At 50.9% G+C, this 27049-nt stretch overlaps 1 protein-coding gene and 1 long non-coding RNA gene across 19 annotated transcripts in view; one reads left to right on the top strand and one right to left on the bottom strand.

Annotated features, from left to right (window-relative positions):
* The window catches only part of CTIF (cap binding complex dependent translation initiation factor), a 297589-nt gene that overhangs the window by 173354 nt on the left and 97186 nt on the right, over positions 1–27049 (bottom strand). For all 18 annotated transcript variants that reach the window (XM_045457976.1, XM_045457969.1, XM_045457984.1 and 15 more), the window contains 3 exons: positions 11766–11839; positions 10433–10537; positions 5152–5227 (listed from right to left, as the gene is read on the bottom strand). In XM_045457976.1, coding sequence (XP_045313932.1) covers positions 5152–5227; positions 10433–10537; positions 11766–11839 — 255 coding nt within the window. The remainder of the gene's footprint in view (positions 1–5151; positions 5228–10432; positions 10538–11765; positions 11840–27049) is intronic.
* LOC123587907 lies at positions 812–9506 on the top strand. Its single transcript, XR_006707601.1, has 3 exons — positions 812–915; positions 7984–8088; positions 9394–9506. It is a non-coding gene; the product is annotated as an uncharacterized LOC123587907 (long non-coding RNA).

The raw sequence follows: 27049 nt of genomic DNA, 5'->3' as shown, positions 1-27049 counted from the left end.
CGGGGCTAGGAACACTGAGTATCCTACTTGCGTTGGACAGTTTCATCCAGTTAAGATTTGTCCCACCCCAAATGCCAATAGCTGGGTTAGCTGACCCTCAGGACCCAAAGATGGACAACTCAACCAGCCAGCTCTGTTTGTGAGGGGCTTTGAAGAACACTAGGAAAACTCAGAGAAGTCATCCCAATGTGCACTCCGAGGGCCTCAGATTCTACCACCAGAGCTCTGTTTGGGGATCAGGAAGCCTGTCAGCCTTGTCCTAACGGTACCCGTATGAAATACAAACACCCAAGAAGAGGTCAAGTCATGAGCATTGTCAGCCATAACTAGGATTTCAACTCTTATTGGTAATTCTGATAAGAGTGCAGAGTGTGCTGTGATGCTCTAAAAAAATACAGATTCCTGGGTATGGTTCAGTAGACGTGGTCACCAGCCGCCATGATCCCTGCCCCCTGATAGTCACACTTTTGTGTGGTCCCTTCTGCACCGGTGTGTGCAACCGACATATAGCATGTGGCAGAGGGATAGCACGTCACTTCCGAGATTACGTTATAAGAGATCGGGACTTCTGTGTTGGATGCTCGCCCTTCTCACCTGTTCTCGTTCTCTCTCTCTCTCTCTCTCTCTCCCTCTCCCTCTCAGATCACTTGCTTTGGAGGAATCCAGCTGTCAGGGTGTGAGGACACTCAAGCAGTTTATGAAGAGGTCCACGTGGCGAGGAACTGAAACCTTTGGCCAACAACCAAGGTGAAAGTGAAGGAGCCGTGTGACGGGGCCAGGATGGAAGGAGGCCCTCCAGCCGCAGTCAAGCCTTCAGATGGCTGCAACCCTGGCCATCAGCCTGACTACGAGTCCAGAAGAGACCCTGAGCCGGAACCCCAGCCAAGCTCCTCCCAGATCCCTGGCCCTCTGAAAGTATGTTGTGGTAATCAGTGTGTGTGTGTGTGTGTGTGTGTGTGTTTTAATTCTTTAGTGTTTATTTTTTGAAAGAGAGAGAGAGACAGAGTGCGAGCGGGTGAGGGGCAGAGAGGGCGGAAGGCAAGGAATCCGAAGCAGGCTCCAGGCTCTGAGCACAGAGTCCGACGCGGGGTTCGAACCCATGAACCATGAGAGCATGACCTGAGCGGAAGTTGGACGCTTAACTGACGGAGCCAGCCGGGCGCCCCTCCGTGTGTGTTTTTTAAGCTGCTAGATGTTGAGCTATTTACTATGCAGCAGTAGATAATTCATGCAGTGGGTCTAGGTAGGGCCAGGAGGCTGTGGATGTAAAAGCTTCCTAGGTGAATCTGATGTGCGGTCAAGGTTCAATAGCCGTGGGTGTAGAGACTTATGCTGCTGACGGTTTTCTGGGCACAAAGCTGACTCAAAGTGGCACGTGTGCATGCGAGAATCAGAGAGCTACTGCTGTGTGGCTCCACGCTGAAAACGGAGACAGGCAAGGGGTGAAGGCTTCCACCACCAGCAGCCCCTAAGAGCTGAAGTGTCACACGTAGCCCTCGAGAACCAGGAGTGCCTGCTGATGTATTGCTCCTGGAAGAGAGAAAGCCTAGAACGTGAAACCTGAGGGGAACCCTGGCCTGAGGATTTTCACAATTTGTCAAGGAGTAGAACCGTTTCCTCAAGAGAAACCATTCCCAGTAGACTGGGTTAGAGATGCCGGCAGAGCCGTTCCGGGCGAGTCTAAGTAGTGGCCCCTGAGCCTGCTTCTCCAGTCTCCCCACCACCACTCCCCATGCTTAGCAGCGCTTCTGGGGCAGAGGTCCACAGCTTGATCCTCCCGACTTCTAGTGCCATCTTTCGGCACCACCGCAACCCAGGATGCCACTTAGGAAAGGCACACAGGGTGGGGATGCGGTACGGGGATCCGCCCCCTCTCCCTGCTCCTAACCAGGCTATGGGCGTCCACCGTCAGAGGGAGGGAGCACCTACTATGCACGAAGTATTTTTCCCAAAGCTTCACATGAACTCAGGTACTCGATCTTCTGCAACAACCCCATGAGGTGGATCCTGTCATTATCTTCGTTTGACACAGGGGGAAACCGAGGCAGAGTGAGGGTAAGTAACTAGCTCGATTCCTTGGTTAGTCCATGGCAGGGCCAGGATTCTCTAAGGTCCGTGGTCTGGGGTCCAGACACTAACCCTTAACCCCTGAGCTCTGCTGCCCCCCCTCCCCCCCCCCCCCCCCCCCCCCGCCAGCCACGGGCCCAGCCCTCCTTGCCCTCTGAGCAGGAACGAAAGGCCCTCTGCTTTGCTCTGCTCCCCAGGGAGCGAGGGGACAGGCATCAAATAGGAAAAAAATGGTCAGACCTGTTACCTTTCCAGCCAGGATGCCACAGGCTGCTGGCTCAAAGGCCATCGAGGGCTCAGCACCTCACCTAGGGCAGGGGGAATCGGGATCCTCCCCTGGATCTGTGTCTCTCAAATATAGTTCCCTCTCAATAATGAATGCCGTAAACATTTAGGAATGAAGCAGTAATAGTAATTACTGAGTACTTTACCCTTTTATCTTTTGCACCAAAGCTAGCTTTACATTAGCAGTGGTAATTTTTTTTTTTAACTTTTTAACGTTTATTGATTTTTTGAGAGAGAAACAGAGCATGATTGGGGGAGGGGCAGAGAGAGGGAGACACCGAATCCGAAGCAGGCTCCAGGCTCCGGGCTGTCAGCACAGAGTCCGACGTGGGGCTCGAACACACAAACCGTGAGATCGTGACCTGAGCTGAAGTCAGGTGGTTAACCCACTGAGTCACCCAGGCGCCCCTATAGCTATTTGACCTACACACCGTGGCTGAGGATATTGATTCTTTTGTCTCTCAAACGTACAGGACAGTTGTGAGGACAGTACAAAGAATTTCCCTCCGCTCCTCATTCAGATTCCCAGACTTACTACTCACCACGTTTGCCCTTCATCACAGCTATGCATCTACATACTCATTATTTTTTTTCTTTTTCAAAACATTCGAGGACAGGCTGCAGACATGAAGCTCCATATCCTTCAAGTACTCTAGTGTGTATTTCCCCAACACAAGGGCACTTGCCTCTATAACCATCATACAGCCCTTCAAGTCAGGACACTGATGCCCAGGTAACACTACCGCCCCACCCACAGACCCCATTCACATTCCCTAACCATCCAACAAAGACTTCTGGTCCAGGATCTCGGCGAAGAACATATATTGCATGTAGTCTGTCTGTTTAGTCCCCTCCAACCTGGAAGATTCCACAGTCTTTTCCTGTCTTTCCTATCCAAGTTTTAGGGAATGCTCCCTACATTTGTTTCCTTATGACCAGACTCAGGCTGTGCTTTCTTGGCAGGAAAACCCCAGAAAGGGTGTAGGGTTTTCTCCATGCGGCACATCAGACAGCACATGGTGCCTACCCAACCTGTCACTAATGATGTTAACCTCATCATAGGGTCAAATTAGGCTCTTCCAGGTTTCTCCACCATTAAGCCACCATATTTCCCTTTGTAATGAGGTGAGCCCTATGTATGTCCCAGCCTGGTGCCTGAAAGAGGGCTTCCAGTCTTAACACACAGAGAGCCTAGTGGTCTCAATGAGTTAAGGGGTTAGAGTTTAAAATTCAAGGAGTCTGAGACAACGAGAATTTGCAAGGCAGGACACCAGAGAAGAGAAATCCAGAAATCCACAGACCCTTGAGTCTTTGGCTGAGCGCTGATTTGTGCATGTGTACGAGGAAACTTCCAGAGCCAGTAGAAAACCTTCTGAAAGGAATAGATGGAACCATCCCCTGAGATCATACAAGGCTAGAAATAGTTCCCAGCAGATGAGGTAGAAACACCTCCTAATACACAAGGTTCTCAGTAGCAATCTCAGAAGGGTATTGACTCAGTAGTGGATCAAAATGTGTCCCAGACTAAAGGCTCCCCACCTAACAAAGGCTTTAAAAGCAAGCTGTGAAAAGATCAAACTGTTCTGAAGTAAGTTAACTGTGTTCCAGAACAATGCCCAAAATATTTAAATGGATACCAACAAAACTCAGGCACCCAACAATGTAAAATTCCTAATACCTGGTATCTGACATAAAATCACCAGGCATGCAAAGAAAAATATGACCTATATCTAGAGAAAAAATCAATTAATAGAAGTAGACACTGAAATGACATGAGTGACCGAATTAGTAGAGAAAGACCTTAAAAAAGTCATTATAAATCGATTCTATATGCTCAAGGAGATAGGGGAAAGCAGGAACATGAAGAAGAGAGAGGAAAAAAAGATCCAAACTGAACTTCTAGACATGAACAAGACAACATCCGAAATGAAAAATACACTGGATGCGATTAACAGTAGGGTTGGACTTTGCAAGAAAAGACTAGTGAACTTGAAGACACAGCAATAGAAAGTATCCAAAATGAAACACACAGAGAAGAAAGACTTAAAAAAAAAAATAGGCAGAGTTTGGTGAGCCATGGGAGCAGATGAAATGGCACGAGGTTCAGTAGAGAAAAGGACAGGGTGATGTGGTGAGTGTGGTGGCAGGTCCCTGACCAGGCAGACTCTGTCACCTAGGAGGGCGACTCTCACTCTGCTGTGGCAGGCCCCACCCCCATACTCGGATGCAGTTAGATTCCCACTGTTTCTGCCCAAAGACTAGTACCAGAAGCATCTCGAGACCCAGATTTGCTGTCTCTCTGCTGAGTGAATCCTACTGTCCCGGAGCCAGGCTCGATCCAGGGAAAGGAGCCCAGTCGATGACAAAATCAGCAAGCACAGTAGACACCTGGAGGCTGGCAGGACATCTCCACTTTTCAAAAGCCTAAAAATAGCCCCAACCACATTGGCAATCCCAGCAGCCCTGCCTGTCCCAGGAACACACCGCGGGAGGCCACACCGGCAGAGATTTCAGGTCAAGGGACAAAAAACTTGGACAAATGCGCCGAGTTGCCACAGCATGGCCCCATTTCACCTCTGGGGGATGTCAGGCCCGCCACCAGTGCAGAGAGCGTGCCACCACACACACATCACGATGGGACGCCCTGGGCCTCATCAGGCACCCACCCCTGCCTCCCTCCCACCGCAGTACATCCAGTTACACCCCGCTGGAGGAAGGGGCTAAGCGGGTGCCCAGGCTGTGCCCAGGCTGAAGATTGGGACCTGGCTGGAAGGTTGAAGACTCTCCTCCTGCACCTACCTGCCAGGCCGGGAGGACCTTCTCAATGTCATTCAGGTTGATCCCGTCCCCGTCTTCTAGCTTCCCTTTTCCACACCTGGGCCAGAAAAGACAGAAAGGCATTGAAGAGTCGGCACGTTCACGCATCCTACCCCAGCCCGCCGAGCAGGAAGGGCAGGGATGGCCAGGAGACACCCGGCCCTGCCACCTCCAGGCCTGTAGGATCAGCCTGTCCCACCCAGAGCAAACAGCTCTGGAGAAACATGCTTTCCTTCCCCAGGCCTGGCAACATGGGCCCTGCCTGCAGAACAAAGGACTTTGTGCAGGCGGGCATTCTGGGAGCAGTCCAGAGGCAGGGGGCACTAAGGTGACATCCGACCCCCCAGGGAGGTGACAGAGGTACCAGATTTCCCCTCGACCCTTCCAGGCAAAGACGCTAATAAGCTCCTTGTTGATGAATACCCCAAAACCCGTCACAGCTCCTGCAAAACCTCATCATCTCGCCCCATTACACCAAAGGGGCGATGAGTGAACAGAAAGACCAAGCAACTTTCTTGAGGTCACACAGGCCCGCAACAGGGATTTCTCCCTCCTTGGCCTGACTCTGGGCCAGTCCAGCAAGCCCATTCAGATACCGATGCTTTCTTTGTCTTTACGCCCTCTGTGGGCAGACATACCATCAGGCCAGAGACGCTGACCCCAACTCGCCATCGAGCACCCAGGTCTTCTGCATACTTAAGGTGCAGACTCTGGAATCAGACTGCCAGGCTGGAACCCCAGTTACGTCCCTTACTAACTGGGTGACCCTACGCAAGTCACTTAACCTCTCCGGACGTCGGTTTTCCCACTTGTCAAATGGAGATCGTTAGTAATGTATAACATCATGGGGTGGTAGGAGGATGAAATTAATATAGCTGATAAACACACACGCACACACAGGCACACCCATGTATATATCCATATTTACATACCATGTTTAGTGGTAAATATGGGTAATAATGGCATGCAAGTATAGTAAAGTAAGTAATAAGGTAAATATATTAGTTCCACGAGGACTACTTCTGCCAGTACTAGTCCTGTTTACAACTATCTTACTAGCATTACTGTTACTCTTTTGTTAGTATTTTACCGCTACTACTGTGAATTGCTGCCCCAGGGAAGGATTACGAGCCTAGACTCTGGAGCTGACCCAGGCTCATGCAAGTTGCTCATCTCTTTGTGCCTCCTAGTTTCCCCACCTGTCTAGGTGAAGATAATAACACTCCTACCTCCCTAGGTTGTGGTGAGTTTTCAATAACACGAGGCCAGCACTTGGAACAGTGCCCAGGATGGATCAGTGATCACTGCTCTCATTGGTGTGACTATGGATCCAGACACGGTGAGGGCTGCCCAGCGTGACGGCCGCAGCATTTTCCAGCTGCAGCATTAAGGCGACTCTCAAAATTTAGAGGATTTATTTGTTCAATATTTGCCGAGCATCTCTTGTGTTTTGGGCCCTGTCAACCTCCCTGGGAGTCATGGAAAATAAATCTGCTGTGGTTCCTGTCCTCCAGAACGCAACAGCTCTTCGGAAACACGTCCTAAGCTCAACTGACAAGGCGGTGACCACCAGTAGGGGGCAGCATGAGATAAGTGTTATGAAAGACTTAGGGACAGAGGAGGTGGGGTGGCCACATAACCCACCAAGGCTGGAGTGGAAGAGGGCAGGAGGATGCCATCTATACCCCCTTTTGACAAGAGCTTCTGCGTGGGCTCTGGCTTGGGATTTACCCCAGTGTAAACAAGGCATAGACTGAACCCAGAGGAGTGCTGCCCACAACATCCAGAAGCATCCAGAATGATCTGGGGCAGGAGGAAGGTGGGTCATGAGCTGGCTAAGCAGAGAATCCTGGAGAATGTCCTGGGCAAAGGGTAGCGGGGCAATGGCCTGGAGCTAAGCCCATGTATGTTGCCAGCTGGGATGTCAGCATTCCTGCCACTGGAGTGGGGTGGGGGTGGGGGTGTAAAGGGGATGGGTAAAGGGGGAATATGGAGCTAGAAGGCCAGGAGGTGGAGCTGGGGAGGAAGGGGTAGAAGGAAGGTGGGAAGGACACGTGGGGAAAGAGAGTTCTTACCCCCTCTGCCCCTACCCTCCACCCCCATCCCAGCCTCTTGATGTGCTGGGCTGCAGACAAAGAGGCAGAGCAACCTCTGGAAACATCCAACCACCTTTTAACTACAGGTTGGCCCGTGAAGGTACCAATGGCCTGCGTCTGTATTTCATATGCACCTTGGCAACAGGAGAGGAGAAAGCTGGGGACTGTGGGCCGAATGGAACAGCTGACGCCCTCTCCCCCAGGTCCTGTGTGCTATCCCCCCACTTCTGGACTCCCAGCTGCCCTGAGCTCCAAGCATGCGTTAGATGCCAGCCTAGCACAGCACAGGCGCAGCGTTTTATCCTCACCTCAGCAGCTCCTGGGGGCAGCAGGGGGCTGTGTGCAGGGAGGGCTGCTGTCCCCCAAGACCTGTCCTCTGGGGTTCAGAGCTCCCTGGGAGGACTGCAGGTACAGAGGGCAAAAGGTTGCTACAGACCAGCTGAGTCACTGCTTCCTACAGGGTTTCCAAGGCAACAGCTTTCTCTGATTTCTGTCCCTCCATGGAAACATGGGCTGCGGGAAGCCTTGGCAACCGAGAGGTACCCTGCTTCCGAGGGATGCTGCAGTGGCTGGGCACGTGGAGTGCATCCCCAGCATGGCTGGACTCTGAGGGTGACACAGTTCCTGCCTTAACCACAAGGAGGCCACCGGGCGCTGAACCCGGGATCCCCTAGGAACCTGGGGAGGCCAGGGTTCACCTATGCTCTCATTCCAACAGGGTCCCTCCATGCTGAAGGCCATCTCCCCTCACCACCCAAGGAAAAGTGACCTCGGGAATTCTGGCAGATCCCACACAGACAGGACGATGGAAAAAGGAGCCATGGTGAGAGGCTGGGGTCCCCTGGGAGAGTATGAAGCACGTGGTGGGTCTCTCCCCAGAAAAATATACACAAACGCATGATTTTGCATGAACGTTTAAGGGGGTTAAACTGATTCACAGATACTCTGGTGTGATGACCGGGGCCTTGGATGGCGTCAGAAGGCCTTAAATCATGGCTCTTCCTGGGCATGTCTGAAATGCGTTTCTCCCAACTGTACAATAGAGACAAGAGCCTCTCCCTCCCCAGGCTTTTTGTTCATGACTCTGCGCAGGTGGGAGCAGGGTGCTCAGAGAGGGGGTGCCCACTAGGGCGGGGTGGGGAGCAGGTGAGATGCAGTTATGTTTAATACAACCAACAATATCAGTCATGTTTAGATGTGAAGTGACGGGAGGTGAGAGTGGACAGGGAGGGACTGGAAGGAAAAGTAAGAGCCGTCAGTCTAAGAAAGAAAAGGAGAACAGCAAGTGTTGACAAAAATGTGGGAAAGCCCCGTATACTGCTGGTGGGAATATAAGACATTCAGCCTCTGTGTGAAATAGTTTGGCGAAATAGTTCCACAAAAACTTAAGACATGGAATTACCATGTGTGATATTGTGACTCATACAAGCTATATTTGGTCTCTGTCCCCAGTCCTAGTATAGAACTCCTCAAATCCTTGGAATTTCCTAAGTGAGGACAGAAGACAAAGTTGCGTTTTGTTATGTTAATGAGGCGACTGTTGAAAAACCACCTAGGGAATCTAAGGGAGGGAGCCAGTTCAATGGTGTGATTGGAGGGTTAGAACTTTCAGTCCCAACTCTCAACTCCAGGGAGGGGAGAGGGGCTAGAGATTCAATCATTGGCCAATGGCCAATGATCTGCTCAATCATGCCTGTGTAATGAAGCCACCAAAAAAAAAAAAAAAAAAAAACGAAAACAAAAACCAAAACCAAAGGAGGGGCTTTGGAGAGCTTCCAGGTTGGTGAGCACAGAAGATTCTGGAAGAGTGCACTCTGGAGAGGGCATGGAAGTTGGCACCTTTCCCCATCCCTTGTCTGATGCCTCTCTACCATCTGGCTATTCCTGAGTTCTATCCTTTGATATAAACTAGTAATCTAGCGGGTACCATGTCTTCCCAACTTCTGTGGCCTCCCTAGCAAATTAATAGAGCCCAGGGAGGGGGGGGGGGTCGCTGGAACCCCCAATCTACAGTCTGACATCTGAAGCACAGGTGACAGACTGGACTTTGGACTGGCGTCTGCAATGGGGAGAGGGGTCGATTTGTAGGACTGAGCCTTCAACCTGGGGGGTCTGATGCTGTTTCTAGGTCGATGGTGTCAGCATGGAGTTGAATTGTGGGACACTCCACTGGTATCAGAAAACTGCTTGGTGGCGATGGAAAAAAACCCACACACATCAGAACTGGTGTCAGAATCGGACCCTGTGACTCAGCAATTCCATTTCCCAGGCACCTACCCGAAAGAGTTGAAAATAGGGACTCAACAAATACTTGCACACGAATGTTCATAGCAGAATAATTGACAATAGCCAAAGCGTGGAAAGAACTCAAATGCCCATCAGCAGATGAATGGATGGACAAAGAGTGACAGACCCACATGATGAAATACATGCCACAGTGTGGACGAACCTCAAAATTTTATGCTGAGTGAAAGACGCTAGGCCCAAAAGGCCACATATGATCCCACTCATCTAAATAACCGGAAGAGAGAAATTCACAGAAACAGAAAGCAGATCGGTGGTTGCCAGGAATAAGAGGGAAATGGAGAGTCACCGCTTAGGGGACATCGATTTTATTCTGGGCTGGTTGAAAATGTTTTGGAACTACGTAGAGGGGATAGTTACACACTATTACGAAAATATGAAATGACACGCAATTGAACACTTTAAAATGGTTAATGTGGGGGGCGCCTGGTTGGTTCAGTGGGTTGAGCATCCGGCTCTTGGTTTTGGCTCAGGTCAGGGTCTTGTGGTTTGTGACACCGAGCCCCGCCCGTGCTGGGCTCCACAGCACGGAGCCTGCGGGATTCTCTCTCTTCCTCTCTCTCAGCCCCTGCCCTGCTCGAACTCACATGTGTACGCGCTCTCGCTCCAAAATAAACTTGAGAAGATGAGACAACCCGGTATAAAATCAAACACTACACCAGGGGTTCTCAAAGTGGGGCCCCTGGACCAGCAGCACCAACGTCCCCTGGGAACTTGTGGGTGGAGAGCCTCTCCGGACACCAGCCACCTGTGTGTTCCCAGTGCAGCAGAGATGCCTGCCCGCCCAGGGAAGGGCCCCTCTCTGCCCCGGGACAGCTGTAACCCTACCCACCCCTGTATAAAAGCCCCTGGTCACCCCTTACCCTTCCCGGTCGATGTGTGGCAGGGTGGGCTTGGGCGTGTGTCTCAGCTTCCGGTGGAACTGCGTGAAGTCCAGCTTTTCGGGCTGCAGGTCCCAGGTGGCACCACTAGAGGGCGAGAAAAGGTGAGAAATGAGAGGCAAGGGGGAGACCAGCCCAGTTACCCATGGCACCAGACAGCTGGGCACAAGCCTGGCAGGGAGCGTCTTCACAAAGAGGTGGGCAGGCTGGGGAGGACACCCACCAGCCGAGGGCAGGGTCGACAGAGACCCCTCCCTCAGAATGGAGCTGGCGGTGTCAGCTCTGTGTTCAGATAGTGGGGCGGGAGGCTCCCCTTTCCTCAACCCTGCTGTACGGCAATGCATGTCAGTCTGATGCCTGCTCTACGGAGGCCCCCCTAAAACACTTCAGAGCTTCCTTCCGGAAGGCTGGAAACAAAGGAGGCCAAACATCTGTCACGATGGCAGCTCAAAATGGTGGCAAGGCAGCTCTGAGGTACATAAGGCAAGTCAGTGGGTGGGAGGTTGAGCCCCACAAAGTCCCAGGCCCAGGAGACAAAGGTGCTTCCATTCTGGGAAAGCCTGAGCCTGAGCCACGGATGTGCCTGGAGCACGCCCAGTGTTGGCCAGCTCCAAGGCCAGCGGAGGAGGGGAGCTAAAGGGCCACTGCCCATCCAGAGCCCCAAGCCGTCACTCCCCAGGGGAGTGAACATATGGTAGGCACCCATTAGCAAACCTTTCAGGGGCACCATCTCCTCATACTGAGGAACCCTGGCCAATACCTGTTCTTCCGACCTGGCCCTTCAGGAACCTTCTAGAATCTGAGCTACTGACCACCTTTCCTTCCTCCAGACCTCTCTGCAGCCACCCCCCGGCCCCCAAACCCTACGACCTCAGGTGAGGGGAAGTATCTGCAGCCACAGCCATCTGTCCCCGGCTCTCACATGGGTGGCCTGGTGTTCACCATATGCCATTCTCCTTTGCTCTTCCAACCACTAGTCAGTCCATCCCTTTGCCTTCTCTCCCTCTCCCCTGTGGTTAGACTAAGTGTCTGTCTTCTCTTTCCCCTCAACCCTCTCTCTGCCTCCTCTTCCTCCTCTTGGATGGTCTCCTCTCATTTTTGTTCCTTTGATCTCTTTCTCTCTCTCTCTGACCTCCTTCCTCAGCTGCCTCATCCTTGCTACCTCACCCCCTCTTTGTTTCTCTCCACTTCTTGATTAAAGAACATTCAACATTTACTCAACTTCCAAAGACCTCATGGGGCTTCTTCTATAAGGACAAGCACCTGGGGTCCCAGCCAGAGGCATATGCCACAGACAAGAGGAAGAAAGGCTTACCTGAAGGAATCAAAGGTGTTGGCAGCCCAGATATCCGTGCCCAGCATGTCCAGAGAGTTGTCTTTGCTGCCATTCTGGAAGAGACAGGATGAAAAAAGGGACATTGTTTGCTTGGTCAGGACACTGAGAACACGTGGCCAAAGTCCTAATCCCAGAGAAGGCTGCAGAGGCCTTCCTTCTCTTCCCTCGGTTGGTCATTCCGGGCAGCTTGTAGGCTGGAGAGCGCCACTGGAGTGAGCATCCTGGCCAGTGCACCCAGTAAGTCACGAGGACCACTGCCCCCCTGCCCCCCACCCAGGTACAGGCCCTCACCGTTGCATATGTCAGACATAGAGCTATACTATCAGGTACAGAAATAGCCTGGGTTTCTGCTGTCCCCAGCCCATGGCTCCCCAGCCCACTGCCAGCTGGATGGCAGTGGCTTCTTCCCTGGCAGAAGCTCTGGAAAGCCAGACACACTGGCAGGTCCGTGTTGGAAGGCTGACTTCCTCTGGAGTTAAGCCCCACTTCTCGAAATCAGGCGGCCCCGAGAAGCCCCCACTGACCAAGGCTATACCAGTGATTCAATTCTCTAACTCTCTAATTCTCTAAATTCTCTAAATTCTCTAAACCCCGTTCCAGTCTTTGTCCTCCAATGCCCCCTACACGATCCATCCCATAGATATACAGAAAGTACTTTATTTCACCCAGTTTCTATCGTTTGGCTTCTCTGCCCCTTGGCTGACAATCTCCCCAAGTTCTCTGACAACTTGCCTTACTCCTAATGCCCTCCATCCCTCGTTACCCCTAGTCTGCTTTCATCATCACAGTCTTTAAAATCAAGACTTTCACCTCCAGGACCACTGGGCATGGGCATGCCTTATGACCCAGGACATCACTCACAGGTATAAACACAACCAACACGTGCACAGACGTTCACCAACAGTACGAAGCACACAGAAGTACAGAGCAGCACTACTCACAATAGATCCAACTGGAAGCCACCTCAATGCTTCCCAGCAGTTGACTAGACATGCAAATTATGGCATAGTCACATACTGGAATATCGCACGGCAGGGAGAATAAACAAATTAAAACCTACAACAGCATGAATAAGCCCCCAAAAGGTAAAGAAGAATAAAAGAACCCAGATACAAAAAAAGTACCAACTCCATGATTCAACTGATATAAAGTTCAACAACAGGCCAACGAACTAATCTGTGGAGACAGAATTCAGGAAGGGGGGGGGGTCCCAGGAGGGTCCTGGGCGGGGGGTGCTGGTAATGTTCTGTTTCTTGATCTGGGTGCTTGTGTGTTCAGCTTGTGAAAACCCACTGAACTGTATGCACGTAATATGTATACTTTTTGTCCATGTGTGTTAGGACCTCCTGGTTAGATTCCTGATAGTATCCCCAGTCTTTGGTTTTAGGACTGATCTGTCCCCAGACCTACCACTTCTCAGGTCCACTAGATCCTACACTGGATGATCTTCATTTGAGACCTTTCCATGGGCCTAGGCCTAGGCAGACACTGAAGACACAGAAGTGGAGGAGTCACAGGCCCTGCCTGCAAAGAGGGGTAGTTGTGCAATGACGCACATGTAATAAATAATTACAAGACAGTGCGATATGTGCATTGATTCAAGGAGCCATAACGGGACCAGAGCACAGGCAACCTTGCTGGTGACTCCTCCTGAGCAGGGGATGCAAGGACTCATGGAAGTGAGGCAAGCAAAGCAGAGAAGGGGTCATTCTGGCAAAGGGGACAGCATGAGGGAAAGGCAGGACCCAACAGGGTGTTATGGGGGAACTTCAGGGCCTCTGGCTTTGCACAGGGGGCACAGCAGCCCAGAGAGTGTCTAGGATCACCCACACAATCCTGGCCAGGGCCTACTAGGGGCCCCACAAGTGCTCCTCGGTGCTTGTTGGGGTTGAATTGTGGCCCCCCCCAACTCCAATTCGCATGTTGAAGTCCTAATGCCCAGTACCTCAGAATGTGACTTTATTTGGGAATAGGGTGGTTGCCGATGGAGTTAGTTAAGATGAGGTCATATGGGTGGGCCCTCATCCAATATGACTGGTCCCATTATAAAAAGAGGAGATTTAGACACAGAGACAGACATGCACAGTGGGAGGATGCCATGGAAAATTGGAGTCACGCTGCCACAAGCCAGGGAACCACTGCGGGCTGGGAGACAGGCCTGGAACAGATCCTTCCTTGGTGACTTCACAGAGATCATGGCTCTCCCCACACCCTCATTTCAGACTTCTGGACTCCAGCACTATAGGACTGATAATACCTTTCACTAGGTTGAGCCAGTTTGGGGGTCAGAAGTGTGGAATCAAGCAGCCCTCGCAAAATAATATGGCGATCGACCATCCATCCCTCTAAAAACTCCCTTTGTGAGGGTGGTCAGTCATGTCCCTTCCTCCTGCAGTCAGCAGATGCCCCCCGCACCAACCCCAGGACCTTCTCACGTCCTCACAGCCACACTAACCACCCGAGGGCGTAGGATCTCCTGCATCCTGCAAACAGAGCAGCCCATGCTGGCTCAGGCCAGTCTCTGACCTCCCAGCATCCACATCCCCAGGAGCCAGCCCGTGAAAAGTCCCATCTTCTATCCTCCCTGGTGGCGATTCCCCTGCAGACCATAGCCGACATCACCCCAGAGGCTGCTGGACAAAGCCCCAGTGGACTAGAAAGGAACCCGAACCAGGCTCAATGACTCCACCTCTGCCTCTCCCAGCAGAGACACCAGCACCTTGACAAAGAAGCCCCGTGATTTCGGGGTTTGGTTTTGTCTTTGATTTTCCTCGTCTTCCAGTTGGTCAGAGTTGGTAAGCACGCTCTCCTCCCTGCCTGCATCGTACTCAGCATGCCTGACTCACCAGCCTCTTACGTGGAAACCAACCTAGTTTCCAGGGAGAGAGCAGTTTGCGGGTACATTCCAGCTTTTAATCAATCTGAAGGCAAGGAGCACCCAAGCGGAGGGGTCCAAGCGCTTGGACCTTCATAGACACCAGGCAGGAGACAAAGAGGGGGTGTGGGGAAAAGAGAGAGCAGTAAATGGGGGGGCTGAGGGGACACACGGGAGGATGCATGACCTCAGACCTCATCAATAAAAGGAGGACTGGCCCTGCCTGTGGCACCACCAGCCAGAAGCCCCAGGTTCTAAGTGACAAAACTTTCTGCTCCCACCATGCCCTGAGAGGCCCCACAATCCTCTCTTGTGAGTCAACCGGGCCATACGTAACCTCTCCATATGGTGCCACACGGTGGCTCTGTGCACCTCGGTGCTTCCTACCCACACCTGTCCAGTCCTGCATTCCCACAATCCCTTTCATTATTGACAGTGACCTATCAACCCCATCTTGCTCCTCTCCTGCTCACGTGACCACCTGGGAGGCTCACGTGACCGCCCAAACTGCAGTGACCTTGCTCTGCCCTAAACTAACCATCCATGCAGGTGGAGTGAGGCAGCTCTCGTTCCATCTGCGTATAGTGACCTTTCTCCCGCACTAGATCAGGGATAGCCACCTCTCTGGGTCCCCCAGGGCTCTTCGCCCAGTGCCTAAGAAACGTCTACGGGACTGACTTTTGCTTCAATCAACTTTCACTATCTTCCTCTTGCCATTTGTGACCTCAGTGAAGTCTGGGCTTGAGATTCTTTGTATTTAAATAAAGAGCGCTCAGAGAGTGACAAGATTGGTTCCTTCTGACCAGCAAGGCACGGACGGTCGCTGCCACCATGCCCTCTCCCTCCAGTGGCAGACATCACTAATCAAATATGGCGTGATTTACAGTCCTCAAATCAGGTGACCCCTAATGTTCCAGGACCACCCCTCCCTCCCTCCCCGAGTTGCCTCATCACCCTCCCAATCCCAACTCCTGGTGTCTGGCTGGCTTCCAATTCAGCAGCCCTGGAGAAGGTGAGGGCACCGGGCAAGGTTGAAGACCCCCGCCCCCACCCTGGGGCCGCTGAGCTGGGGGAGCCCAGGCCAAGATGCCTGTCTGTGCTGAATCAGAACAGGAAGGTAACCCCATGAACAGGTGAGAGGGCAAGTCTGGAGAAGTTCACAATGAGAGTCTCGGTCACAGGGGACGACCTACTTATCTCCGATCTATGTGACACAGTAGCTGTGGCGTATTACACGACTCTGGATGTTTCCTCAGAGCTCGTTGCAACAGAATGTGACGGGCATATAATCACGGCATGCAACCGTTTCTCAACAGGGGCTGGGGAAATTGCCTGGCAGTTGGAGGCAAAATCAATCTCCATCAAATCTTGGCCCACAGAGGGAAGACCCCGCCTGCTGAGGCTTCCTTTGCTTCCCTGTCAATGCCGAGGTGGTGGCCCAGGCAGTGCCCGGAGGGGTCAGCTGAAGGCAACGGCAAAGCTGGACCACCAGGAACCAAGAGCTTCATGCTCCCGTCCCCTGCGCCCCAGCCCTGGGCTGGCAGCCTTCAAGCTGACCATGAGGTCACCTTGCCACGGGGCTTCAGATCCTGCCAAAGCCTTTAGGGTGTCTGGATATTCCCGTTTCTTGAGTTCTGGGCACCAGCCCTCAAACCTTGCAACTCCCAGCACATGTGTGTGCGTACAGGCCACCTGTTCCACAAACCCTCCTATTATTACAGAGAAGTCACAGAGGGGCAGGGGTTTGCAGACAGACAGACCCACAGACAGGCAGACTGCAGTCTGACTTCTGGAACCTCCCACCTGGAGCCAGACCCACCCCACCGTCCAAACCACCCCCACCCCTTACTCACACTGAGCTGCATGAGAGGCAAGGACAAGCAGAGGACAGAGCAGAGGGTGACCAGCGCTTGGCTTGTCCCCAGGTACTCCCTGCTCTCCCAAGCCCCAGGCTGCAGCCAACTACTGCAGGGACCTTGGCTTCCCTGGCACACTAGTAACGCACAGTGTTAGTGTGAAGGGCCCTGAGGTCACGCCAAGCTACCCAAGAGAGGGGCTTATATTCCTCTTTGGACCACTGTACCCTTCCTAGACCAACAGAAAACAAATGTCCTCCCCAACCCCAGTCTTTGTTTCTGATAGGCTCCAGCTCAAGACCCCTCCTCTCCGCGGCCGAGCATTTCCTCGGCTGACACTAGTGCCCCAGGAACCCACAGCACGTCCAGCGCTTCCCGACTCTTCGACTGCTGCGCTTCCCAGTGGTGTTCTAGAAACACTAATCCACTGGCTCTTAAATGTCAATGTGCATCAGAATCACGCGGGGAGAGGAGCATTGCCAGGTTAAATTTAGTGCAGCTGGGGTGGTCCATGGAACACACTTCTAGAAACTGGATGTTCAAAGGGTTTTGTGGGGAAGAAAAGTTCAAAAAGGCTCCCTTGTCAAATGTTTGGGATGCATTGAGTTAAAAGATTGCTGTTGTTGTTGTTTTTAATGTTTACTTATTTTGAGAGAGAGAGAGAGAGAGAGGGAGAGGGGCAGAGAGAGAGGGAGAGAGAGAATCCCAAGCAGGCTCCGTGCTGTCAGCGCAGAGCCCGACATGGGGTTCAAGCCCACAACCGTGAGATCATGACCTGAGCCGAAATCAAGAGTGGGATGCTTAACGGACTGAGCCACCCAGGTGCTCCAAAAGACTGTGAAATGAATTACTTTACTGCCAAACTTCTTGGTGCCTTTATTGGTCTTAGATGGGTGTTGACTCTTCAAGTATTTCCCAAACTCCTTTGGCCAGAAAGCCACCCCATCCTTCCTCTTTATTCCACAGAGGACTAGGGTTCCACAGAACCTACTTTGGGAAATGATCTTCTAACACTCTTCCTCAATTATGCTGCATCCCCTCAATGAGGAACCCTGGCTTCACTTTTTGTTGTATCCCTCTACTCACTCACTTCTCACCGTAGCCCTGGGACCCAGCATCTTTCATTAAATATTTTTCAGCAAGGATTCAGGTATCTAGGCACTGAGCGCCCACCACAGAACTGCACTGGCTTCTTCAAGAGCATCCTCTGCTGTGCAATTCCTGTGTCTAGAGCTCTTCTCTGAGCCCCCTCCCCTCCCCAGCCCTGAGGTCACCCGGGCCCTGCCCCCCAGGTTGCTGCAAGGCCAAGGTTCTGAGAAGCCTAATCAGAAGCAACCACCCTTTTCAGTGGATCGTTTTTAGCACTTAAACGCTGCCGAATCCTTCACAACAGGCCCTTTTCCTGGCAATTAGGGGGCCTCATGCCAGTGTGAACCGTGCTGTTCTCAGAACAGATCACAAAGGGATAATGAGCGCTTTAAACCATGTGGAAGAAGAAATGGAAACAGCCCGCCTACGGGCGGGGAGACTGGAGCCGCCTGAGAGCCTGGCCGGTGCACAGCTACCCCCAGCTCAGGGGAGTCCGGACTCCGGCAACGACAACAGCCAACTTTCGCTGACGTAGCACTCACTGAATGGTGGGCACCCTCTGAGCACTTCACTTTGGTCAGAACCCTAGGAAGCCCCACTTCACTGATGAGAAAACGGAGGTTCGGAGAACTTGCCTGTGTCCAGAGAGGTTGTGCCCAGGATGGGAATGTATACAACAGTGTGGCCCAGAGTTGATGTTCTTACCTGTTGCACCGCGTGGTGACATTATTCAGATAAACTGTGGCCTCAATGCAGACTGCTATAATGCAGTCAGGTATCCATCCCATCCAGACATTTGGGTTCTCTGAGTCCACCTCTGCCTACGTTTGGGAAGACAGTGCTGGTGGAGGGAGCAAATCGCCTGCAGTGAAGGTAAGAGGGAGTCTGGGGGTGGGAGATGGAATGTATAAAGAAGCGGGGTGGGGGGGGGCTCTGGACCTGAGTGAATGAAACAAGGTAGGAGTGGATCACTGTACAGTAGAGAAACATGCTAAGTCAGGAGCAGTGAGAAAATAAACCCTCCTCTGTGCTGCTGGGTTCTCTTTACTAGTACACAACTGTGGAGTGATTTACATGCCTGTGTGTGGGTAGGTATGTGTCGACAACTCCAGGCTACAAGGGTTTAGAAACTAAGCGGAACTTGACTGTCTAGGAGAGCGCACAGGAGGAGGACCGCTTCCATTATCGGGAGGGTCACAGGTGAAGTTCCATCTAGAGGAAGCTGGGGCACGTCAGTCTGGACTTCCCCCAGCTTGTCTGCTGTTAGTCAGCTGTGCCAGGGGACACGGAGGCAGGGGTGGCCAGCCTTTGGTCCTGGCTTCCCACACCTGAAAGCCCAGTATGGGAGCAGCTGCACAGGGCCTAGTGCTGGACACCAGGCAGAAAAGGGCAGTATAGCCCCTGTTCCCCAGAGGGCTCACGGTCCCAGGACATCTCCCTTCCTGGTGCAGAATGTTCTTCCACAGATTCTGTCCATCATGAGGGCCAAGAGCAAGGCTGACCCTAACATGGATTGTCTCACTTCATGGACACAAGTTCCTGGCATAGCTGATGGGGAGGGCCATCCCTTTAGACGTGGCATAAATTTCTCTCCTTCCTCTCCAAGGACCCCACCGCAACTCCCCTGCCTCACCCTGATCTATCACCCACAGAAGTGGACTAGTCCTGAGGTGATCATCCCTGCCCTCACAGGTCTTACCATTCAACCAAGAGTCACAGAAACAAAAAGAACACTGGAAGATGGCACGTAGTCAAGCACCATGTGACAAGATGTATGCCACCCCTGTTGCTGGCTTTGGACCAGACAGCAGAGGGGCTCTGAGACTCCGGGAAAACTTCCTGAGAGTACCAACATGGTTTGGACTAAGAGTGGGTAAAACAGGACTCCAGGCCTGCAAGCTGCTTACTGGAGGGCTCAGGAGAGTCACTCAGCATCTTGCACCGATGCTGCTTTCTCTGTCCCATAAGCATTTGGACTGGACCAGTGATTCCCCAGTCGGGGTAGGGAGAGCAGGCAGAACAAATGAGACACTGAGACCAAAGGCCCCAAAAGTATCTCCTGGGCCCAAACAGGGGCTTCCAACAGGTTGGGTCTGAAACTCCTCTTAGGCTCAAATTAAACCAAAATTTGAGATACAGTCCTGTCCTAGTAACTGTGCATGTGTGTGAGTGTGTGTGCATGTGCGTTCAGCACCAAGGACAGCACCTGACATGCTGGTGGGAAAGACCATGATGGACCCCCCCCCCAATATTTTAATGCCCTTACAACAGAAGGGTCTTTGAGGCAGGAGAAAGGCAGAGCAGAAGCCAGAAGAGAGGGCTTCCTGGGTATCACCAGAGCAGAGTTCAGGAGCCAGAAAAGGCATTCCTTTCATTATGAAACTTTCCTGTCTGCCCATTCTATCCCTTCCCTCTCTAACCTCAACTGTTTTTGTTTTTAATTTTTTAATGTTTATTTATTTTTGAGAGAGACAGAGACAGAGCGTGAGCAGGGGAGGGGCAGAGAGAGAGAGAGAGAGAGGGAGACAAGAATCTGAAGCAGGCTCTAGGCTCTGAGCTGTCAGCACAGTGCCCAACTCGGGGCTTGAACCCACAAACTGTGAGGTCATGACGTGAGCTGAAGTCGGACACTTAACCAACTGAGTCTCCCAGGCACTCTGTACCCTGACTGTCTTTGAATTAAGAACCAAAGGGAGAGGTAGGAAATAACGACTGAAGCCTATGACCAAGTATACTTCTCCTAATCTTACCCTTTCTGCAAACTCTCTTGGCTAAGTTTGTGCTTGCAGATTTAAATGGCCATGTTATTTGAACCTGGACTGGTCAACACCACAGGCTACTTCTGGCTGCCTTCCTATTCGGCATCTGCTGAAATAATGCAGGCCCATTTAAGCGTCCCCAGTCGTCCACCCTGCATGTCCTTATGCAGAGAAAGGATCCCATCCTCCAAGACTCCTCACTAGGAGGCCTCTTGAAGCTCCCCAGTCCCCAGAGATTCTCCCTTCCTGCCAGGCTCAGACTCAGACCCACAGAAGTCCAGAGAAGAAAGGAACTGAGAGATCATCAGGTCCAGGGGTGACCGGGGGGTTCTGCAGAGATGCTCCCAGAGCATTGAGGCAGATGGAGTAGGAGACAGCAAGGGAAGGAGTGGGTTCCTCCTTCCCTTGCCTCCCCAAGCAGTTTTGCCCCTTTTGTTTTCCATACGGGATTTCCCTGAAAGCTTCGGATAAGACAAAAGGTTCTGTTCTTTAAAAAAATTAACTTTTATTTTAGATAATTGTAGATTCACATATAGCTGTAAGAAATAACACAGAGATGCCCTGCACCCTTTACTCTGTTTCCCCCATGTGGAAACTTGTAAAAGTATAGTTCAATATTGGCGCCTGGGTGGCTCAGTCGGTTGAGCGTCCAACTTCAGCTCGGGTCATGATCTCACACTCCATGAATTCAAGCCCCGCGTCAGGCTCTATGCTGACAGCTCGGAGCCTGGAGCCTGCTTCGGATTCTGTGTCTCCCTCTATCTCTGCCCCTCCCCTGCTCATGCTCTGTCTCTCTCTGTCTCAAAGATAAATAAAAACATTAAAAAAATTTTTAAAAAGTATAGTTCAATATTAAGACCAGGATATCGACATTGATATGGTCAAGATGCAGAACATTTCCATCAGCACAAGGTTCCCACCTGCTGCCCTTCTGCACCACACCCATTTTCTCCTGCCCCTCCCTTCTCTACTCCCTGTAACTGCTAACCTGTTCCCCATTTCTATCATCGTGTCATTTCAAGAATGTTATATACATGGAATCATAGAACATGTAACTTTGGAGGATTGGCTTTTTTCACTCGGCATAATTCCTGGGAGATTCACCCAGGTTGCTGCATGTGTCAGTAGCGGATTCCTTTTTACTGCTGAGTGCCACAGCTTGTTTTAACTGTTTACCTGTTGAAGGACATCTGGGTGGTTTCCAGTTTGGGGCTATTATGAATAAAGCTGCTATAAACATTTGAATACAGGTTTTTGTGTGAACATAAGTTTTCCTTTCTCTGGGATAAACACCCGGAGTAAAATGACTGGATCAGATGGTACTTGCAGGTTTAGTTTTTTAAGAAACTGCCAAATTGTTTTCCAGAATGGCTGTACCACTTTGCACTCCTACTGGCTATGTGTGAATGATCCGATGTCTCTGTATCTTCACCAGCATTCGGTGTTGTCACTACATTTATTTTAATTAGCTATTTTGATAGGTGTGAAATCTCTCATTGTGGCTTTAATTTGCATTTCCCTTACAAAAAGATGTGGAACATCTCTTTGTGTGCTTCTTTGCAACCTGTACATCCTCTCTCTTCAGGGAAAAATGTCTCTTTGTGTCTTTTGTCTATTTTCTAAGTGTATTGTTTTAGATGTTGAGTGTGGGGAGTTCTTTATATATTCTGAGTACTAGTCCTTTGTCAGATACATGTTTTGCAAAATTTCCTGTCATTTGTCTCTTCATCCACTAAACAGGGTTTTCCTGTTTAATTTTGATAAAGTCCAATTTCTCATCTCAGTGGTGACATCTACTGATTGTCTTTTCCCATTTAGTTTGAAATATTTCTGGTTCTTAGGATGACAAATGATTTTTTTTGTTGCAATGGGGACACTTTCATGTTGTGTTATGAAACTATGAATCATATGCAAATCTTCTGTTTTTGACTGACTTTTTGTGATGCTACATTGGCAGGGAAAAGGGAGGGTATAGCCTCACAACTGCCATTGCAGGTAGAAGTCCAGGGTAGCTAGCACTTGTTGTTATGGCTCCATGGAGATGGGAATTTCAGGACTCCACAGTTCCCAGGGACCTTGCATGAAGGCGGCCTCATTACCACTGGGCAACAGTGGAAGTCCCAACTCTCTATTGAACTTACTCTGACACAACCCAGTAGGGAGGGGAGGGGCGCCTCAATACTGCTGAGTTGGGGTAAAGTCCAGTTCCCAGATGGCCTCCAATAATACCTTGGGGGTTGCAAGGACCCTTTGTATAAGCTGGCAGGGATAAAAGTTCCAGCTGCCTGCCTGGCCTTCTCTGACAACATCCCAGTTGGGGGCCAGGGGGAGGGCTCATTACAACCCAGTGAGGGTGGCAGTCTAGACTCCCACTGGGTCTTTACTGGTGTGGGCAAGAGTGGGGCTGCACTTTGTTCTATGCTATCTGGCTGGAGTAGAGCAGTAATTGTCTAAAACTTTTCTTTTTTTTAAGTTTATTTATTTATTTTTGAGTAAGAGACAATGTGAGTGGGGGAAGGGGCAGAGAGAATCCCAAGCAGGCTCTACACTGTCAGCACAAAGCCCAACGGGGGCCTCAAACTCACAAAACTGTGAGATCATGACCAGAGCTGAAACCAAGTGTTGGACACTCAACCAACTGAGCCACCCAGGCACCCCTAAAACTTTTCTATCTTAACAGAAAATATCTTTGCGGGGTGCCTGGGTGGCGCAGTCGGTTAAGCGTCCGACTTCAGCCAGGTCACGATCTCACGGTCCGTGAGTTCGAGCCCCGCGTCGGGCTCTGGGCTGATGGCTCGGAGCCTGGAGCCTGTTTCCGATTCTGTGTCTCCCTCTCTCTCTGCCCCTCCCCTGTTCATGCTCTGTCTCTCTCTGTCCCAAAAATAAATAAACGTCGAAAAAAAAAATTAAAAAAAAAAAAAAAAAAAAAAAGAAAATATCTTTGCCTGGACCTTTGCTTAGAGACAACAGACTTTCATTGGTACCTTTAAAAAAGATCTGTGTCCACTGCCATTTCCTGGTTACTTCCTTCTTCAGGCCCAAGTCTGGGATGTTAGAGGCAAAAAGGAAACTCAGGAAAGTTACCACGATGTCCTTGCTCAGGTCCCCCAAACCCTAGCTGGTCTGCCTTCTTATCTCTACCTTTCAGAATTTTCTTACGTTTGCTTCATACAGAATGTCCGGGATCTTAGTTGTACTCAGCAGGAGGAATATAGAAAAGAATATATACTCCATCTTCCCCAAAGCAGAAATCTATGTCTGTATTTTTAACAATATATTTTGATGGTCTTAAGTCTAGATTATCTCATTTTTCAGAGGGAATCAGGCTATTGCAAGATGATGTGTCTCACCCATGACCCAATGGTAAGTCAGAGGTACGGAAGCTAGGACTCACGTCTCCTGGCTCCCGGGCCAGTGCCGTTACCATGACAGCATGGCTCCTCCTCCCTCCTGACTGTGTATCTGTGTATGTGGCCTCCTCTGCCAGCTGCCAGCTCCCCTGTAGATACCAGCCCACTCCTCCCTGTATTCACACACTGCTCTGGACTGTTGCTTTCACACTAGAGAAAGTCTTGTTTCTTTAAGCAGACTCCAGGTTCTCTGAGGACACTCAGACACTAGGCCACATGGCTCATAATGTTTACAGCAGGGGCTCCAAGGATGGCTGCTGACTGTTCTCCCTACAAGTCAACCATCGACACTGTTTTAAGTGTTATATCCTAGTTCCTCCAGATAAGCTGGAGCCAGAAGGCTCCTCGAGGACAGGGACAGGTGATATCTTCTAGAAAATAGAGGCTCATGCTGGGAGCACCAGAGTTTGCAGAATCAGATCACACCAGCAGGATCGTGTACAGTTCGGGGAGGCTCATTAGGAAGAATCATAGTTATAGTGCTCCTAGGAGAGTAACCCAGGACAGGACGGGACCTAAGAACCATCGTGTCATGTCCCAGACATCTCAGCACTACGGGGTAAGTGCCTGCTTTCTCTCTAACCTCTATGTACATAGAGACTGAGCCCATCACTTCATCACCCTGCTTCCCGCCTCCCAGCCTCCCAGCAAGCTGCCAGGCACACAGGCAGCCCTCAGAGATGATGTGCAGACTGGATCAACGCATGAAAGACCTGATAAATAAACAGAGGGATGAAGCAACTAAACCATGACAAAGGAAACAGCTGCAGGAACTAATGTATTTAGCTTAAAAAGCAGACTGACCATGCTGGACTGCTGCGGGAGAAACAAAACAGCCATGGGCAAAGGGAGTAAAACTAAAACCATCAGCTGGGGTTATGAGAGGTGGTTTGGGGCTGAACCAAAGAAAGACACTGTAGGGGCACCTGGCTGGTTCAGCTGGTTAAGCATCTGGCTTTGATTTTGGCTCAGGTCATGATCTCACACTTCGTGAGATTGAGCCCTCACACTTCGTGAGATTGAGATTGAGTCGGGCTCTGCACTGACTGTGAGAAGCCTGCTTGGGATTCTCTCTTTCTCTGTCTCTCTCTCTGCCCCTCCCTCATTACCATATGCATGCTCTCTCTCTCTTTCTGTCTCAAAAAATAAACATTAAAAAAAAAAAAAGAGGAAGACTGTACTCAATGGAGCTGCCTCACGACGTTCTGAGATGCCTTTTGAAGCAGCGAGCTCCCCATTTCAGGAAATGTCCAGCAGCTCAACAGCCACAGGAGGGGGTTCCTGCACTGCAAGGTGGGAGGGTGGATCAGATGACCTCTGAGCTCCTTGTCATCCTGAGAGCACGTGATGTCTTTAGGGTACCCAGGAGACCTGCTTAGCTCTGGATTTGATGTGGTTGGAAGAGGTCAGCCCCAGCTCCTGGTGAGCTTCTACTAGAGGTGGGGCGTGTGATAATCACTCGAGCCAGTCACCAAACAGCTCTGGTTCCCCCCATTCTGGTTCATAGTGGGATGATACTTTTTATGGTGCTTATGGTTGGGTAGGGCCACGTGACCAGTTCTGGGCAACAAGCAAGGAGGGGAAGTGATGTGTATTATATCTAGGTCGGAGTGTTGACTCGGCAGTGCAAGACCCTCCGGTGGTCCTTTTCCCTCTGTCATGGTGACTGGTGAAAATGGCAACTGGTCCATCAAGCTGGGTCCTGAATGGGTTGTTTAAAGTTACTGAGACTCAAAGTTGTTTGTTACTGCAGCATTACTTAGGCTATCCTGACTGATGTGAAGGGACAGACTTTACCTGTATGGAATGGAGAGAAAACGGAAGATATAGAAGGTACACAAGCAGGGGAAGGGGTGGAGAGCAGTTCCAGCATCTCAGCTGAGCACACAGACACCTCCACATCCACCGTCCTCCTTCCTACCACTCCTGTAACACCCAACACAAACCGCCCACTCAAGGTGTACTCTCTCCTGCTGCCCTAACGTCCCAACATCACACCTAACTTCAAGCCTTGTGAACACCATTTCTTCTCTCTTCCCCCTCTTTTCTCTGGTCAAACATCCTAACCGTTCCTGAAGGCACAGATCAGGTCTCATGTCCTGCAAAGCATCTCTCTACTTACAGAGACCAGAAGGACCACTCTTGGGAATGACTGCAGAATCTGTGGTCAGGACGTGTCTTTGAGGGACTTCACTGGGTGCCTTCAGCCCTTTCCATGTGAACTGGCCTCTACTGTACAGACAGGCAGTGAGCCCAAAGGCTCCAGCTTATATGTGTCTGCCAAGATCCCAGCAGATACTCAAGAAATACTAACTAAATAGAGAGCAGTGCCATGAACACATTTCTTAAATATCCACAGAAGCTGAGTAAAAATCTAGGCACTTCTACTAAGATATCATTTGTGCTCATGAGTTTAGTTGGCACTGGACCAAATACTATAATTACTGGAGGGCAGCAAGATAACTGGCAGAAAACTCCTCCCCTTTCCTGTGGGTCAGAGGTAAGCTGTGTATTTGAGGCTCACCTCTGCCTACCACCGGCCATCTCTTGTATCAGAGTCAATGTTGGCACCTAGAAGAAACCTGGCCACAGGTTGGCACAGGTATTAGGGAGAGTAAGGGGACAGTGGAGAAATCAGGAAAACCCACACTTGCTGCTGCTTTTAGCAGCGATTTGCATCCAATTGCTCATTTCCGGAGACCCAGGAACAATGAAAGAGATTTCCAGAGAGGTTCAGAGAAGTCTATCATTTTGCAGAAGAGGCACTGAAATGTGTGCTACACCGGGGTCCACATCCGGTTCTCGTGGCCCTTGGGACAAAGGCTCTTTGCACTCCTTCCTGAGGCTTCAACGTGCTACCGGGCATCATGATACCACAGGGAAAGTGCCCTTCTCTCGTCATTCCAGGGAATGTGGGATCCAGGCCAACAGCCAGGACTCAAAGACCTCACTTCTAACACACCCACACCTTTCCCAAGGCTCGGCATGAACCCGCCTGATAAGGAGGGGTGCCATGAGGATCCCAGTGAAGATTTCATCGCCTTGTTCTACAGCCAACACCACGGGCCAATAAATTCCTCAGTGAGGAAGTCCTTCTCAAGGACTAATCAGAGGCTCTGCTGCTGTTGTACACATTCATTTTCTTTCCTTGGCACTTCTGTGCAGGTAGACAAGAGCTGCTAGCTCCTGACCTCATACAAACTCTCATATGCCTTTGGCTTTCTTCCCTGAATGCTAAATCCCATGCTGGTACCTTGAGACATTTTCTAAATGC

Source organism: Leopardus geoffroyi, chromosome D3, assembly GCF_018350155.1.
Source record: "Leopardus geoffroyi isolate Oge1 chromosome D3, O.geoffroyi_Oge1_pat1.0, whole genome shotgun sequence".
Lineage (NCBI taxonomy): Eukaryota > Metazoa > Chordata > Mammalia > Carnivora > Felidae > Leopardus > Leopardus geoffroyi.
This window is presented reverse-complemented; position numbering and strand designations above follow the sequence as displayed.